General features: G+C 50.0%; 5 protein-coding genes across 5 annotated transcripts; 3 read left to right on the forward strand and 2 right to left on the reverse strand.

Annotated features, from left to right (window-relative positions):
* Positions 1-1,219: 1,219 nt before the first annotated feature.
* On the forward strand, positions 1,220-4,097 carry M430DRAFT_49618 (hypothetical protein; the record flags this gene model as incomplete). Its single annotated transcript, XM_024868081.1, has 3 exons — positions 1,220-1,324; positions 1,389-1,484; positions 1,539-4,097. The coding sequence occupies 3 exons, from the start codon at positions 1,220-1,222 to the stop codon at positions 4,095-4,097; spliced, it is 2,760 nt and encodes a 919-aa protein (XP_024722663.1).
* Positions 4,098-4,956: 859 nt separating this feature from the next.
* Positions 4,957-6,623, forward strand: M430DRAFT_26981 (hypothetical protein; the record flags this gene model as incomplete). The annotated part of the gene is made up of 4 exons (XM_024865491.1): positions 4,957-4,986; positions 5,040-5,443; positions 5,499-6,136; positions 6,196-6,623. The coding sequence occupies 4 exons, from the start codon at positions 4,957-4,959 to the stop codon at positions 6,621-6,623; spliced, it is 1,500 nt and encodes a 499-aa protein (XP_024722664.1).
* Positions 6,624-7,252: 629 nt separating this feature from the next.
* M430DRAFT_137818 (hypothetical protein) lies at positions 7,253-9,583 on the reverse strand (the record flags this gene model as incomplete). Its single annotated transcript, XM_024862531.1, has 6 exons — positions 9,443-9,583; positions 9,189-9,349; positions 8,379-9,131; positions 8,259-8,331; positions 8,021-8,212; positions 7,253-7,971 (listed from the first exon to the last, which is right to left on the reverse strand). Exons 1-6 carry the CDS (start codon positions 9,480-9,482, stop codon positions 7,253-7,255), a joined length of 1,938 nt encoding a protein of 645 aa, XP_024722665.1. The 5' UTR covers positions 9,483-9,583.
* Positions 9,584-9,850: 267 nt separating this feature from the next.
* On the reverse strand, positions 9,851-13,505 carry M430DRAFT_57809 (hypothetical protein). Its single transcript, XM_024868692.1, has 3 exons — positions 13,284-13,505; positions 10,601-13,099; positions 9,851-10,549 (listed from the first exon to the last, which is right to left on the reverse strand). Exons 1-3 carry the CDS (start codon positions 13,287-13,289, stop codon positions 10,280-10,282), a joined length of 2,775 nt encoding a protein of 924 aa, XP_024722666.1. The 5' UTR covers positions 13,290-13,505; the 3' UTR covers positions 9,851-10,279.
* A 1,257-nt stretch (positions 13,506-14,762) lies between these two features.
* On the forward strand, positions 14,763-16,975 carry M430DRAFT_99763 (glycoside hydrolase family 78 protein; the record flags this gene model as incomplete). The annotated part of the gene is made up of 4 exons (XM_024870214.1): positions 14,763-14,842; positions 14,911-15,626; positions 15,678-16,019; positions 16,074-16,975. 4 exons carry the CDS (start codon positions 14,763-14,765, stop codon positions 16,973-16,975), a joined length of 2,040 nt encoding a protein of 679 aa, XP_024722667.1.
* Between the last annotated feature and the right edge of the window lie 727 nt (positions 16,976-17,702).

Genomic DNA, 17,702 nt, shown 5'->3' on the forward strand with positions numbered 1-17,702 from the left:
CCTAGGTACCTTGTGTACAGTCCCCTCCCGAGCTCGACCATCTGCCCCTAGAAAGCGGTCAGCCAAGCCCGCACGCCCCCCCTAATGAGGCCTGTCCGCCTGGTTTTCCGGGTAGGATGCCGGGCCATTAAGGTACTGTTTAGCACCTTGTGAAGTGGCTATTAATATGATTAACCTTACCTTGCTACTCCGTACCCCGTGACGGGATTTCGCTCCCATGTTGTGCCCTAAGCTGTCCTCCAACTCCGGGACTTCAAAGCACGGAGTCCACCACCCATTCGTTGAGCCCTGCTAATCCCTGACCGGCTTAGTTCGCTTGTTGCGCCTCTGCCCGACCAGGACGCCCTACTTATCGCATTATGTAAGCAGAGCTGCCCGTCTCTAATCGGGGACTGCAACCTTAAACCTCCGGAAATGTCGAAAAGCTCAACATTTGGAACAAGAGCACGCAACATCATCCTTGCTTCTCCTTGCTCAATCCTCCCCAGGGGCGCCAGCAGCTGAGGATATACCCCCTTGGCCTTTCCATCCCGGCCCCATCTATTGCCAGACCCCCTGTCTCGACGGCTCTCCAACATAAGCGCTGCGATCACGAGGCATCGTCCTGTGTGAATGATCACTGCATCTGAGCTCGCCGTCGCCCCCAGTTGTTCCCTCTGCGCCGCCAACCCAGGCATCTTCAATCCTATCTAGACAGAGCCTCATATTCGAAGATATTTAGTCCAGTCCCTTGGTATCAACGAAACCCACCCGGCATTTCTCCATACAAGATGCTCGCTGCCTGAGCTGCCCATCCTAGGCCCCGTCCTACCTGATTAGGTTCACCACCGCATATTGCAGGTTCCTGACCCAGCACATTCTTTTTGGAGCACAATCGAGTGCCAGACGACATCTTCAACAGAGACAGATCAACTATGGATGCCCAAATCATGTGGCATCGCACCACCGTTCCATTCGATATTTAGCATTACGACGGTTGGCGTGGGACAGTATATCAGAACGGTTTTCTTGCATATAACAGTACACGCTCAAACTCATCTACGACGACAGTTGGCTCTGACTCGATACAGAGTCAGCAAATGCCGACAACATGCATCAACACCCTCGCCCCTACCCTATGACGGCATCTCCAGCCTCATCGCCCCGAACAAACCCCACAAGAACAAACAACCCAAGAGAAGAAGAAGGCCCGAGACCCCACTCGAGATCAGGATCAGATATGCCTGCTTACAGCGAGGCTGATGAGGGGAGTGGAGATAGCGGTGTCATGGCTCCAAATGGCCCAAGCAAAGACGCCGTGAAGAAGCTAGACCAGATCATACAGGTAGTCATCCCTCATCTACTAGTAATGGAGACTTTGTCGCAGGGCTAACTTGATATTTTGAAAGAATTTCCATACAAAAGCAGCCATTGTCATCCTACAGTCGCGGATGCCCCTCCCCGTTATGATTACAAAAGATGGAACCAAGAAAGTCAACAAGTGGGCATGTGGTCCCTCCCCTCAAAGTAGAACATATCCTAATTCTAACCTCTAATAGTTCCAAATAGAGACGGACGATACCACTGCCTTTCGAGAAGAGTTGAGCTTATGGAGGAACTGTGGCGGATTTCAAAATCGCCCTCCTCCGTTAATAGTGGAAACATACCTCGATGCTTCGGATTTGACGAGTAGCCAGAGTTTAGTCATTGTGGATGATCAAGGAAAACGATGGGATGTCTTGGAGGCGTTGAATGCTTCAAGTGGACCCAGCGATGGGGGGTCGCGTCCTCGCAAACGAAACAGTCAAGTCGTGTTGGAACGCTGGAAGATTGAGCTTCAAGATAATATGGGGGAACCTACATACGACTTCGGTTCCGCGTTACCTACCATCTACAAGAAGTGCATTGTCTTCTTCCGTTCCTTGTATGCGACGGCTAAATTCGTGCCCGCATGGAGATTCGTAAAGGGCTTGGCGAAGAACGGATCTTCAAATAGTTCGTTGCGGGTGAATTGTCGTATATTTGCGGGCAATGTGCAACCATCTCGATTTGACGCGCTTACCCATCCTCTATATGAAAGTGGAAGTCCTGTTACAACGGATTACTTCCTTGGGACGTCGGATACCCCTGCAGGACAATTTTCTGCCGAAGTCTCCTATCGGAACGACTGTAACTTTCGCGTCGACGACTCCGAAGCTTTGCTAAGCTCAAGATTTATGGGTGCTGATGAGCAATTCTTTCAACCTTCCTTAGACACTAATCGCCGTCGAGCCTCGAGGGCCGCGGAGATAGGCTCTCTACCTGCACATCGACAGCGCGCTGAGCACACAGAGCCAATCCAGGCATATGGAAGCTTGTCTACTTTCCATGGCGACGCTCCTCCTCGAGCTTCAAGTCCCATATCGGCCCTTCGGGCAATCAAGGTCGGATCCGATACGAATTCGTCGCCTATGAGCTCCTTACCCCAGACTAGACCCATGCAGACCTCCAGGGCTTCCTTAAGGTCATTAGAGGGTATCACAATGGCAAGGAGACCTTCTGTGTCTTTTCAGCCATTCAAGGCAGGTTCACTCTCGTCATCGCCGGGGCGGGGGACCTTTTCACAGCAAGCTGGTGAAACGTCCCCACAATCACTTCCACGATCATCTGGCACAAGTGGGTTAGCTCAAGGACGAAATCGCTCGTCCCTCACGGCTGGTATGCCAGCCTCATTGAGAGGCGGGCCAGTTGTGCCTGAAAATGTAACCACACCTTCATCGAGCTCACCAAAACCTGCACCAATAAGCAGGTATAGCAGTAGCTTTACCCACAGGCGAGGTAGATCCTCGTTCGGTGGCGCCAGCAAGCTTGTCGATGATGATCAAGGCAGTAGTGGCAAGCAAAGTTTGTCATCCTCCGTTGCGCAACCGGGCTCTGGCATTCTCACCGAAGGGGGTGCTGCGGCCAGCTTAGGCTCCCTACAAGCTGATGACGATAACATATCTGAGTTTTTGAAATTGCTGGACAGTAAAAAGACTCTGCAGAGCTTTGAGCCTTCAGGTGAAGCATCTAAGAAAAGGACCAGTGCTCAGCTCTTGAAGTTTCAGTCTATGCGTGAATCGAACAACGCTTTGACTGAATCAATGTCGTCGTCAACACTGTTGCATCGATCATCAACCTCGTCAAGTCGGCAACTCTCAAGTGTCCCCCCAATGGTCGCTGCGACTTCAATGTCAACATCATCGTCTCCCGGAAAGCCAGTCTCACCCCACACTCCCCATACGCCAGCCATACCATCACGCTTGAGTGCGAATTCCGTAGTCGAGTATTCTGCGCCTCGTAGAGCTAGTCAGCACAGCAGGCCAGACCCTGAGTCTAGGCTCGAGGATGTTGCAGATAATGACCAGACGAACGAGCTTGGTACTAATGCTATCGACATACCAACTTCGCCGAGGCCCTACTATCCACACAATAGGCGCTCAAGCTCCGTTGCACAACAGCATAGAAGTCTAGCTGTTGAGGATGACTTGGGGGATCTCCAGTTTGGCGTCCACCGAAGTATTAGCCTGGGAGCCGATGACCGGGAGCCGCCAAGCTTAAGTGCCCTCCTTAGTCTTGGTCAGGCATCGGAGAACGTAGCATCGGCCTCTCCAACCCACCTCCTACAACCCGCACCTCATATATCAGAATCGCCAGCCGCAATGTCTCGTCAGCCCTCATCGTCACTCGAAGCAAATGAGTCAGAAGCACCTCAAATACCCCGCGGACTCTCTGGTGGTTCCACAAACTCGCCTTATCGACCAAGACTAGGTCGGATGGCAGGGCGTGGTGTCACACCACCTCAGGCCGGCTCTTACTCAAGCTTGTTGGAGAGGGCTGGTGGAAGTGGAACAAGTGAGAGAGCGGGTGGTAGACATAGTTTCACCAGGACTGCTGGAGCTTACGACCCGGATGATGAGCCGTTGCTCTTCGACATGAGTGAAATTGGCCGGGATGTTTCGAGGAGGAGTCTCGAGGAGCCTCGAGGTGGCGGTAACGCAGGAGCGGGTGCCAACGTCAATGAGAGAGGCGGCTTCGAATCTGGCAGAGGCGGGGAATCTGGTTCCAGCAACCGCCGAGGCAGTCGGAGAGGCTGGTAAATGTTTGGATCCCACTATATGGGATTAATGAGTGATTCTTCAAGAGAGATACGTCTACAACTCATGAACTCTTCGTCATTTACAATTTTACAGATATGTTGTACTACAGCGCAACACATACTTGCAGCGCAGTCAACTGGTCATAGGTGGAGTCTGGGCTTGGATCTCACCTTCGGGGTCCTTGAGGGAATTCATCTTTATTTCTCTTCACTTTTTTATTTTCTCATTTTTGGGGGGTTTGAGAGGAAAGGGGAAGGGATAGTTTGTAAATTGAATTGGATGGATGGGCATGATACCTCGGTGTTTTCAAGAGGTAGTGTGGATAGGCGAAATAGTGATCGAAATCGATTTGGCATGATGATTGATTGTAGTTCGTTCTTCTTGGTTCGAGCCATGCCGCTCTGATGATGGTAAAGCAGGACCTCCCCACTGTTGGTAATAAATAGGACGAAGAATCGAAGATGATGGGTCTATCGGATATCCTCCTTATCCGCGACCTCCGGGCCCCCAAATGGCCGACGCCGACGGGCGGCAACGGGTAATGGCTCAATGGCTAAACGGCGGGTTGCCGAGGATCTCCACGCCGAACCCCTCACACGACCAAATGCGGAGAAAGCTCCACAGTCGTGTTTACCACGTCCTGCTATTCCCTCCCTATTCCCAGGACTCCTATGATAACCAACTTCCCTCTTTCTCTCCTTTCCTCCTACATTCTTTAGCAAAGTAAAAGCAACGACAAGAGTCTTATAACATTGATTGATTCATTGATATACCAAGCATCCATCGCATCCAAGCTCCTGAGCTCAGCTCCAGTATCCCCCCCGCCCCATTCTTGTCCAATCCCGCCCACTTCTGAAAGATGGTTGCCGCCGTGAGGATAGCCCCTACTGTGAGTTCAATGACCCTCTGAAGACCCAGAATGGCTCTGATACTTGTGAACAGAGGGCGGCTCGAGCCATGAATCTGCTGCGTACTATTCAATATACGCATCCACCGTCATGTCCCTGCCATGGCAACCCCGCGCATCACCACCACCACCAACCTTCTTCTGGCCTCCTTGCACACGCGAAGCGCAACCTGCAACGCAACTATGCCACGCCCGTTGATTCTACAAGACAGAAGGAGTATGCCTTCGAGATGGCCGCTTCCTCGATCCGATTTGGCGCCGGTGTCACAAAGGAAGTAGGAATGGACATGAAAAACCTCGGCGCCAAACGAGTTTGTGTGGTAACTGACAGCACAGTAAGAAACTTGGATGCTATGAAGCAAGTTGAAGAAGGATTGACCAGAGAAGGTGTTGAGTATACTGTGTTTGATGGGTGCAGGGTCGAGCCCAAGGACAGCTCGTACGGTCCCCGCTGCAGCTTTTGTTTCAAGGTCATATGTCTAATGAGATGACAGGATCAAGGAAGCCATTGAGTTTGCCAAACCCTACCAACCAGATGCTTTCCTGGCTGTCGGTGGTGGGTCTGTCATTGACACCGCAAAGCTCATGAATCTCTACACCTGTTTCCCGGATGCGGAATTTCTCGACTTTGTGAACGCTCCCTTAGGGAAGGGCCTTCCAATCACAAAACCATTAAAGCCTCTTATTGCAGTACCTACCACAGCAGGAACTGGGTCCGAGACCACAGGCACTGCAATCTTTGACCTCGTCTCCAAGCGCGCGAAGACGGGAATCGCACACCGAAATCTCAAGCCCACTCTTGGAATATGTGATCCCTTAAACACTCGGACTATGCCATCTGCTGTGCACGCAAGTTCTGGTCTTGATGTTCTGTGCCATAGTCTGGAAAGTTGGACTGCCATCCCCTATTTCGAAAGAACCCCTCGACCCTTGAACCCAATCAACCGACCGGCGTACCAAGGCGCCAATCCTATCAGTGATATTTTCTCCCTGCAAGCTCTCAGAAGCACAGTTAAGTATCTTCCACGAGCGGTGAGGGATCCCGACGACCACGAGGCTCAGAGTCAAATGCTTCTTGCCGCCACACTTGCTGGTGTTGGATTCGGAAACGCTGGTGTGCATCTATGCCATGGTAAGTCCCCTTCACTCCCATTCATGTGGTCTTTCCCACCCCCCTAACCACTACATTAGGAATGTCATATCCAATCTCCGGACAGAATCCCGGCTATAAACACGCCGGCTACCAAGTCAACACCCCTATCATCCCCCACGGCGTCTCCGTAGCCGTCTCCGCCCCCGCCGTATTCCGCTTCACCGGCGCTTCCAACCCAGAGCGCCACCTAGCTGCCGCCGAAGCCTTCGGCGTCGATATCTCAAACGTGAAGAAGGAGAGCGCCGGCGAGGTTCTCGGAGAAGCTATCGCGAAATTCCTAGCCGATCTAGGTGATCAGCCCAAGGGCCTCAAGGATCTCGGCTTCAAGAGAGAAAACATCGACGACCTGGTTGAAGGGACGATCCCGCAGGCTCGAGTACTCATGCTGGCTCCTGGGCTGGCGGAGGAGGTGAATGAAGAGCGACAGCAGCTGAGAGCACTCTTTGAAGATGCTATGCAGCATTAGTGCATGTTTTTGGAAAATACATAAATATATATATATAAAAACCTCGAAGCATGTTTGTTGTATATAATATACGACTATTCAATTTGAGATAGATATATTTCCTTCCAGGCATTATTATTTCAAATGTCCTACTCCGGCGTGACGATTCATAAAGTTCCCATCCAGATATCCCCCCTATTTACAGCCTGCTGCTGGCCAGTCATCTCACCAGTTTTTGACGATGAAGCGTCCCATCCCTCCCAAGAACCATGATAGCATCAGCAAGCAAGTCCTCAACGTTCAGCGCGCAGATAGAGACTACGTATGATGAAATCAATCAATCAATCAATCAAGATAAGGGAGGAGAGATTTTTTTAAGCTTGTGATGACAAGAGAGAAAGAATGAACGTTGAACCAAATGGTATTTCGAGACTAATTAATGTTCTACCCTTAACATAGTAGTCGAACTTTATGATACATCATCGCTTTATGAAACGACCCAGATTCGTCGCATCCATCATCCATCCGAGAACTACTAATCTTCTTCTTCTTCTTTCACTGTTCCTGCTGGTAGTTTTTTTTTTTTCACCTGGCTCACCTATTAGGTAAGACTCGTGAAAGCTTTCCTCCTCATCAGAGCCCCCCCCTACCTAGAATGCTGTATTCTGCCGATAAAAGTCTGCTGGGGCTTCAGGTGGAGCACTTGGTTGGCCAGGACGATGGCCCTCTGAGCTTCCTGGTCTTTGGTATGGCTTGTACTGACTCGGGGGAGCTACTTGACTAGGTAAAGTCTGTCTGGCGTCATGGCTAGTGACTGGATAGCCTGCGGTCAGTTGTGCGGGAGGTGGAACGTATCCACTTTGCGGGGGATGGGGGGGTTCGTATCCTGGTTGGGGCGGCTGAGATTGTTGAGGGGGGACATAGGCACTGTATTGTTGTTGATTTGGAGGAGGTTGTTGATTTGGGGGAGCTGACGGAGCTGACGGGGCGTATCCATCATCTTGAGAATAGGCTGAAGTGCCATACCCGGAGTTGGGTTGCTGGTTCACTGGTGTGTCGTATGTGGTAGTAGCAAGCTCTTGTGGACTAGAGTAAGTACTTTGGGGTCGGTGGCCAGTTTGTGGTTGCGCTGTAGGGTATTGGTTCGGTGGCGGGGAGCTTGTCTGCCCTGGGTATTGATTTGGAGGTGGAGAGCTGGTTTGGAGAGGTGGGTTTGAAGGAATGCGCGGGGTTGGATCTCGCTGAGGATACTGCTGCGAATGCGCATGAGGATCAGCGGGAGGCTGCTGGGCTACAACATAGAAAGGTGCCGGGCCATTTCGATGTGGGGGATAATCCGGTGATGATGTCTGCTGGGGGTATGTTTGTCCTAGAATACTCAACATATTGCCATCTCAATCTCGAGAAGTTCTTCATACCTTGTTGTGGACTGTAGTACCTTTGAGGGTTTTGCTGAGTTGGTGCACCTTGCGGTGGGTATCCTGCAGCGTAGCCATGTCCTTGACGTCCATATTGATAAGCAGGTTGCGTCTGGGTCATGGATGCGTCGAGGAGGTTCTCATAATCCCGGCAAGACTTGATGAATCGTTCGTTCAACTGCGTGAAGTCATCTAGACATATTAGTAGACGGTCTCACGTGAGAATCGAAAGAAGTACCTTTTCTTTGCGAGTATTTCCCTATCAGCTCAATGAGCTTTGGCCGGATTGCGAGTGTCGAATGATAGAGTTTCTGTCGGTGTTAGTTACGGCATGAATTGAACCCGAGGTCAAACGTACTGTAATCTCTTCATTATCTCGAACATTCAGGTCCGAAGTAGATGTGCTCAGCAGCGTGAGCAACTTCTCGACATTTTTAATCTCTGCAAAGACCTCGGCTTCCATTTGTGCTTCTCGCTGCAGTTCTTCCGGCGTGGGATCTGCCAGTTTCTCGACGTAATTCAGAGGGAAAATGCCAGTTTGTCCCCTGAGTAATCCCTTCCACCAATCCTTGTATACAGACTCAAGCACTGCAATAATATCGCCCTTCCTGAAGGTCAACTCATCTGGATCAGTGGCTTGGAAATCAAACAGTGCCCTGACACGCGATACTGTTGCAGCAGTTGTACCAGAAGGAACCGATGTTTGCGCAGCAGGCTGCGCTTGTGCAGGTGCTGCAGATGAGGCTGCTGGCTGGGAGGTCTTTGCTTGTGTCTGTGATGTTTTATCCTGGATCGATAACTTCAACGCCATTTGTAACTCCTCTTCTTCCTTCTGGCGATCCAAATCTGTAAGCCGGCTCTTCGATGGTGCTGAAGGAGGATGTAGATTTGGGTTCTGGCTCTTGAGCTTGTGGTATTGGTCATTCATAATTCCCAGGTCTGGATCCTTGAACATCTCTGCCCATTCTTGCATTCGCTCTAGAATCTTTGCTTTCACTTGTTGGTGCGTATTCCGGTCATTAGCTAGTCGCAAGAGCGCGTCGGTGAATGCTCTAGAGGCCAGCTCCCGGTGCATCTTGGGTCCGCAGTTTTGGCTGAGGGCATTGGCAAGCTATGGTACATGCGTTAGCAGATATATAAAACTGAAGTTTAGAATGTCCATCCCTACCTCGAGGGTATATAGTTGTACGTTGGCATTCCGATGCGCCAGCCTCTTTATCATACTGGCCACGACATCCTTGGCACCACTATCCTCGCCCGTCACCTTGTCGCAGACATCCATAATGTACTCCCAGTTCTCCGAGGTGAGGTTCTCGTCGGTCGCCTTGGCTATAAGGGCTGAGATTAGTAGCTGTTATGTGTAACCCGGCACTCTGAAGCTCCAAGGCTGGCTGACCTCTGGAGGCAGGATGTTCGACTTACCGACGACATCGTCAAAGGCGTTCTGCTGGGCGCGAAACATTCTTGTATCTATCCGTGCTGTTCAGCACTCGCAGATGCAAGTAAGAAGGCGATAGAGCAATGAGTAGTTGTTGATGTTGGGGTGGCTAAGGTAGTCGGGGCAGTCAAGCAAATAGGCGGCTGAGGTGAAGCTCCCCGCTAACTCCCAAAGAAGGTTGCCTGGCCTCGTGAATGTGTATCAAGTGGTCATGTCACTCGCGTTACGCGTTCTTCTCACTTTACGGCCAATGATCAGTACAACGGTTCTTATAGATGTCTTTGGCCGTAATAACCTTTTATTTATCAATATCGGCGAAGGCATGGAACAGTCGCGATCGTGTTACGGAATTTATTGTGATGATCACGTGAAAGCATGAATTGGCTTGAAATCGGCTGTTCCTGGATTATAAGCCATATCTACCTTATGTACCCAGAGTGTATACCTCACAGGTAGGTAAGTAACGATCGTCCCAACACGAGAAACCGTATGGATATTCACCGGTTCTCATTCCAGTCCGTCTCGAAGCAAGAGGTGGACTCTGTAGTACATATGAACACGCGCATGCCCCTAGAAATCGCAGGTGGCATTAGAAAAGCCTCATGATTCCACACAAGGAAAGAGGTGAAGACCGCCAGACGCTATGCTTTCAACGATTAACGACCCTCCAACCCGCTCAAAAGAAGAAAAGAAGAATAAAATATAAAAAAACAGGATCTGCCCAGCCCTATGGAACCTCGATCCGTCCTGGTATGAAAAGCGCCAGTAACTCCATCGTATATGCATAAAGACAGGACGGAAGCGGGCAGCTATGCCAGCAATTACCACATATCATCATCATCCCCACCCTCGTGATCTTGGGGCTCCAAGTGACTGTATGGGTAGTATTCTTTCCCGTGTCGGCCATATTGCTGACTCTGATCCGCATACCCGTTCTCCGTATTGTGCTGCGAAGCCCGTGATTGCGGTCGGCCATGTCTCTGAGAGGGATCTTCATCTTGATGATCATAGTCATAGATCTGAGAATCATCCACATAGTGAGCTCCTTCAGGATTCGCATTGTGTTGGGATTCGGCATATTGTGCGATACCCTTGCAGAGTTAGACCATTCTCCTCAAACCTATTATTGGATATGAACTTACTTGATGATAATCGTACCGATACTGGTCCCCGGAATCCTGACGTTGCAGCTGCTGTTGTTGTTCTTCTAGGTATTGCTGCTCTTGTTCTCTTTGTCGCCTCTCCGCCTCTTGTCTGTTCTGCAAGGCCGACTGAGGGACTTGAATTTGAGGGTGCATCTGCTGAACTTTGGCCAAGTACGCGTACATGAAGTTACTGAGTAGAACTTGGCTGTGGAGCGCTCGCCGTGGATTTGCTAACTTAATATGGGCCATCCTGTATATAGCTCTTTCTTCAAGGATTGAGAATCTGGTCCAATTGTAGTCAATGTCAGGTCTTAGCTCGCGATGAGGTGGGTCTGGTGAAAGGGTCCGAAGTGAACTGGCTTTCTTCCCGCCAGAATCCCGGTCGGTCTTCTTTTTGCTTCCACCAAAGAATGACGAGAAGAGACCATCCTTCTCCTTCTTACTCTCCCCTCCAGACTTTCGGCTGCCTTCTCTCTTCCTTTCATCCTCAAAGCTATCACGATCGAGCACTAAGCTCTCTCGTCCACGAGTAACTGCTGTGTCCATCGTAGATTGTAGCACGTCCAGACGAGCATTGTCATGAGCCTTGTCCGAAACAGCTCTAGCCTTTCCCTTTTTGCTTTCTTTATGCTCTTCGTCCTTCTTCTTTTCCTTCTTCTCCTTTTCATCACTGCTTTTGAACCAACCCCAAGTCGGCTTCCTCGAGGTTGAATTCTCGGAGTCTTCCTTCTCCTTCTTTGACTTTTTCTCTGGCTTCCTCTCCTCCAAAGTAGGAATGAACGTAAGAGCATCGGTGCCCGAGCTACTTCCTGGGAGTGGAGATGGATGTTGAGCCATGTCATTCAAGGTTTGACTCGCGGTAGAAATCCTAGGAATAGCTTGTATACTTGAAGAGGCCTGGCGATCCAACGTTGGACGTCTATTCGATCTTGCAGGCGGTTCTGGAGCCGACTGATTTTGTAGCAATGGGGGAGGCGTTTGTGATGAAGACCTCTCAGGGAACTGATAGTTCTGCTTAGGCAGTGTCGGTTCCGATGGCTCTTCAGGCGGTGGTGGAGTTTCGACGATCCTTGGAACTGGAGTCTCATTCCTTGGGAATGTGTTGCTTCTTGGAAGTGAACCTGGCTGCGGTGGAGCAGGGGCCTCCTCGGAGAGTGTTCTTGTCATATGGTCTTCTGCTCTGCCTGTAGCCTCGCCCGGCATATTTTCAGAGTCAGAAGAGATGAAGCTATCCTGTGGCAGATTCTGCATCCGACGCGCGCCTCGAGCTGGCCGCGAAAAGTTTTCGGACGTACTCGGCTCAGATTGTATTCTTGTCAGAGGGTAGCCTATTGACGGGCGACCATCAATTGGCGAGGATGTCGAGGATTCCTCACCATCAGTCTCTGCCCCCCGTACTGACCCAGCTCTCTTGGAAAATGGCACCTTCCTTAGACTTCCCCTCCTGTATGTGGTACGCGTAGACCTCCTTAATCCAATTCCTGGAGCTTGTGGTAATATTGGCATATCTTCACTCGCGGGAACCTCACCTCCAGAGACTTGACGCTTGCCCGTATCCAGTGTCAATTTCTGCATGGCTTTTGATGGATCCCGTACCAATGCGTCCAACTCCTGCAAGTCTGCGATCTTCAGTTCTGGCGTTTGATTAGATGAGGTCGATTTGTTTCTCTCTATTTGCTCTGCGCCGTCCTCGTATTCGAGAGCACCACGGCCTCCGTCGTTGTTAATCTGTCGTGATAGCATTGACTTCTTCCTTCTGAGACCGCCTCCGGATCCACCTCCCTCCAAGCCCTCTGGAGAAAGTGAATCTTGCTCCCCAGATCTTCGCTTAATCGATTGTACCCTACTTTCCAGGAACGTCTTGAATTCCATCGGCGCAAGCTCAGGATGTACTCTAGCTGGAACCCAAAACAACCTCGACGGGTCATCTTCCTTATCATCCCCTGTAGGTGCAACGGTAGGCATTACCGTCAGGCCTTGAAAGGAAGGCAAGTCCGGATCACTTGTATTTCCAACATCCATAGACATGCGCCGCAAAGCTTGTAAGTTGTTAAACTCCTGTGCAATCGCAGTAGGGTCCGATTCATAACCAATGTCGTTGAGCGGAAATTTCGTATTTGCCGTATCTGATGCACTACGTTCTCGTATGGAGACTGAGGGAGATAACTGCCCTGTATCCAGGGAGTTATTCCGTGGAGCTTGTAACATGGTAGGTGATGTATCTGGCTCCGCCTCGGCATCCCCGTTTATAGCCGGCGAAGGCCTTCTGGAGCGTTTACTCGAACCAAAAAATGCGTTCCCTCCTTCGATAGACTCCTGCAGAGGCGAAGAAATGAAGCTCAACGGCCGGGACTCGCGTTTCGAATAATCATCGTCACCGTACATGTCTCCGATTGCTTCAGTAACGTGGTGACTGGTATCACTTATCGAAAGTTGGGCGGCATGGCCCCTCCTGGCAGCAAAGCTCCCCCCAATCGCCCGAGGTCTAGATGAGGTCTGCAAAGAAGGAAAAGTTGTCAGCGAAAGGCCTGCTTAGCTGGCGTACAGCTTCGTGCGTATCCAATGTCGAACGCCGTATGCTCCCGCGTGGAGCAGCGGAAGAGCGACAGTCACAGGCAACCCGCAAATAGACACAGATAAGGTGAGCTGGCACGGAGTCACAAGAAGACCGCACACATACCTTCATGGAGAGTCGAGGGACTGGACACCAAGGGACGCCCCCCTTGGTGAGATAGAACTAGCACCGGATGCTGGATTGGATCGTGGAACGGTGATCTCATCTGGAGCTGGTTGTCGAAAGATCGTAGGCGCGCAAATAAAAATAAAACGAAAGAATAGCAGAATCAAATGTGTGAATGTCGTGGGCGCATGGCAGATTAAAAAAGATTCGAATATAGTTGGTTGGTCTAGGTACGTCAAGGTAGAAGGGAGGTCTTGAATTTGAAGTTGGTGTCCAGGTCAATGGCCGACTTGGGTTAGCGAGGTTGGTTATCAAAGTTTATTTAGTTCCGTAGTTTACCTTACCTAAATAGCTACCTAAAGGTCCCTCAAATACTACCTTTACAGTGGTTATAACCCTTCATAAGGTCACAGCCCTGCTGGTAGTCGTCACGGCTCACAAGGTAGGGAGAAAATGAACACAGCGTGGATTTACACAATTGCCTGCCCCTATGAAGCTACTAGTTGGTGTATCCGGGCTTATGTTCCTTCCTCCCTATCCTGAGTGACAAGTCGTGGAGACGCCCGGATAGCCGGTGGGTCTGCATTAAACTGCAAAGTACCTATCAAGAGGGAGAGGTAGAGAGAGGAAGACAAAGACGTTTATTTGTCTGTGTTCCCATCAGCGCTTCAAGCGATACCTATTGTTATTGTCTTTTACCTTGGGTCTGAAAAGGAACTGTTACGAAGGATCAGTATATTGCTGTTCAGAGAAGACCAGAAGAACACCGCCTCTTCCTGCTCCCATCCCTCTTCTTTTGCCGTTTGTTCTACAAGTCCCATGCCAATGCTTTCTTCGCTCGAGTGAGAACCTCCAGAAGCTTTCTCGTCGCCTTTGTCAAGTGCAAGCGTTTCCAGTCAGCCCCCAAAAGCTCCACCGTTCTCATTTTCAGGCCCCTTTGAACCAAATAAATACTGTATGTCAACTCATTGCATTTCATTTTATCCTCTGTTTCATTTTCCTTGAAAAGAGAAAATTATCGTCAATGTTTCGATCAATATTCTCAGCATGAGAACGACTTCTCGCTTTCCCATTTGCGTGTCACCACGGGCAGGTTTTATCTACCCGCAAAAGCTCCAGCTCTTCCCTATCAGTTCGTGACCGGCCTTTTTCCCCGCACGCCTCCAAATTTGGTTGGCATTGATAATGCCGTATTCAAGTGAGGAAAGTCTCCTTTTGGTACAGGGCTGTGAGAACCCAATTTGTTGTCAGTCCTCTTTCCCCGCACCTGCTATATTTAGTATGCAGGTACTGCCCGCCGGGATCTTCTCTCCACGCGGATTAATTTTCTTTCGGTCTATGTGTACACCGAGCTCAGGAACCCTTCGAAAAACTGGCTCATATGATGGCCTACATATATTCCAAACTTCCAATCATTATGCCCGGCGGTTTCAGCCTCCTGTGTCCGCAAATCTCTCCTTGTCTTACGAGCGCTTCTAGATGGCTACTTCCAGAACCCTCGCCCGTTTCCTTGGGATAGCCCTTCTCTTAGGGACTGGCCTAGCTCAATCATGTTGGAAGTGAGCTACCATTTACATTTATCCCTTCCTTTGTGATTTCCGAAGATGAAGCTAATGAGAATCATAAGAGATACAGTATGCAGCGGTCCAGCTGATACTGCATTTCCAGGACCATGGGAGTCAAACATATTTGCCCCCTCCAGCAGAATTGTCTCCCCAGAGTTCATTCTATCCGGCCAGAACGAGGATATCCTCTCTCCCTTTCCCGGGACGGCCAGTCTCTCGGGAAATGGTTCTCAGCTGGTAATTGACTTCGGCATCGAGGTTGGCGGATTGATCACCCTCGAGTATTCCACAACCGGGCCGGGCTCCATCGGGATTGCATTCACGGAGGCTAAGAATTGGATTGGCGAATGGTCAGATTCGTCAAATGGAGGATTCAAAGGCCCAGATGGGGCAATCTACTCCACGTTCGCCACTGCTGGCAAAGGGACATATGTGATGCCTGACCTCAGTCTGCGAGGGGGATTCCGGTACATGACGCTGTTTCTGATTACGAATGGAACAACTACGGTCGATGTCACTGATATATCCCTTGAAATTGGTTTCCAACCTACATGGTCTAATCTAAGGGCGTATCAAGGATACTTTCATAGTAATGATGAATTGCTAAACAGGATCTGGTATAGTGGAGCATACACCATTCAGACCAACAGTGTCCCTGTGAATACCGGGAGACAAGTCCCTTTCGTGGCGACGGGATGGGCAAATAATGGCACTCTTGGACCTGGTGACACAATCATCGTGGACGGCGCAAAACGAGATAGGGCTGTGTGGCCTGGAGGTAGGTATTTGGAAACCAGTTCGTCGAAATCATTGCTCTAACTTGGTTCAGATATGGGAATTGCTGTCGGGACTGCCTTTTCTAGCATTGGGGATTTATCAAGTGTAAAGAACGCCCTTCAAACAATGTACAATAACCAGAACCCCACCACGGGCGCTTTTCCGGAAGCCGGCCCTCCATTGCTTCAGCAAGGCTCCGATACTTACCATATGTGGACAATGATAGGAACCTACAACTACGTGCTCTATACTAACGACACAGCATTCTTACTGCAGAACTGGCCAAAGTATTTGAAAGCAATGGACTTTATCTATGATAAAGTGGGATTTAATGGGCTTCTGAACGTCACTGGAATTCGGGATTGGGCTCGCTGGCAACAAGGATTCAATAACAGTGAGGCTAATATGATGCAAGACAAAGTTCCCTTCTTACAGAAATAAAGCTAAGAACTCATTAGTCTCTACCACACACTCATGACAGGTGCAAATCTGTCAATATGGGTAGGCGATGCCGCAAACCTCAGCACCATATGGAGTGCCCGCGCGTCGAATCTACAGACAGCAATCAATACGCATTGTTGGGACAACGACTATGGTGCTTTCAAAGACAATGCAACGGCCACCAAACTTCATCCACAAGATGCAAACAGCATGGCCATTCTTTTCGATGTGGTTGATTCCACAAAAGCTCAGAGCATATCTAGTAAACTACTCAAGAATTGGGGCCCTATTGGAGCAGTCTCGCCTGAACTTCCAGGAAACATATCCCCTTTCATATCAGGCTTCGAAATCGCAGCGCATTTCTCTATCGGGCAAACAGATCGTGCTCTCGATCTAATAAGGAGATGTTGGGGGTGGTATATCAACAACCCAAATGGAACACAGTCCACGGTCATCGAGGGCTACTTGCAAAATGCGACCTTTGGATATCGCTCCTCCAGGGGATATGATTATGATGCCAGCTATGTTTCTCACTCACACGGATGGAGCTCTGGACCGACGGCAAGCCTCACGACATATGTGCTAGGTCTCAGTATTCTCAGTCCTGCAGGGGCTACATGGAAATTGGCTCCGCAATTTGGTGATTTGTGTAGCGTGGAGGGAGGCTTTACCACGAGTTTAGGAAAATATCAAGCCAGCTGGCAGTTAGTGGGAGGCGGATACACGTTGAATTACAACATGCCAGAAGGGACGACAGGACAAGTCATCTTACCATGCTTATCGGCTGGAAAGTTTCCGAGGATCACTGTTGATGGGCTTCCAGTGCCGGCAGACATGAGTGCTCAGATTGTGGGAAGTGGCGTGGTTCTGAAGGCACGTGGAGGGAGCCATCAAATCGTGGTGAGATAAATTTGCAGAGGTGGTAAGGAGAGTCATTCTAGATATCAATCAACGCCACCATTAGCTGATAGACTCTTCGGTCTTCAATGCACCTCCTTGACTAATAATCACGTCGAGTTCCCACAGTCCTACAGCATCTTCCATCTTCGAGTCACACTGTGGCTATTGCTATATTATTCCATCCAGCCTTAGGATCCCACGACATTGAAGATCCCAGGCCCTGCGCCTTGAAAATCAAGATCTGGTTTCGACCACGGTACTCAGTAAACAGGTCGGCCCTCGGGTATTCCTGCTTGCGAAGGAATTGCAAAATAGTGGGAGCGGCGCATGCGTGACACTACGAAGGAACAGGGAGAACAAGCAGTCGTTGGTCTCTGGTGTTTTCCGCGGAACAATAGGGTTCAAGCTCTAGGGACCTACTACCACGAGCCTACCTATCCAGGGATGGCAGCGCTGATCTGTAGGGTCGAGATTAAAGTCAAAGATTATTCTTCAAAGTTTAGAAGGACTCGGGAGGAAACGCTGCGGCCCGCTCCCAAATTCCCAATATTCCGTTCTGGGTAATTGTCGCCAAAAGCATCTAGTCCCCGTGTGGTTCTGCGGCATCTAAAGCAGTATAGCGGCGTACTTTACCCAGTGTGGCTGTGCATTCTCCGGCGTGGCTTTGGAGATTCGGAGACTGTGAAGCATCCTGCCCATAAAAGGCATCCTCTATAAATTTTAGCATTCTGATAGC

Source organism: Amorphotheca resinae (assembly GCF_003019875.1).
Source record: "Amorphotheca resinae ATCC 22711 unplaced genomic scaffold M430scaffold_4, whole genome shotgun sequence".
NCBI classification, from domain to species: Eukaryota; Fungi; Ascomycota; class Leotiomycetes; order Helotiales; family Amorphothecaceae; genus Amorphotheca; species Amorphotheca resinae.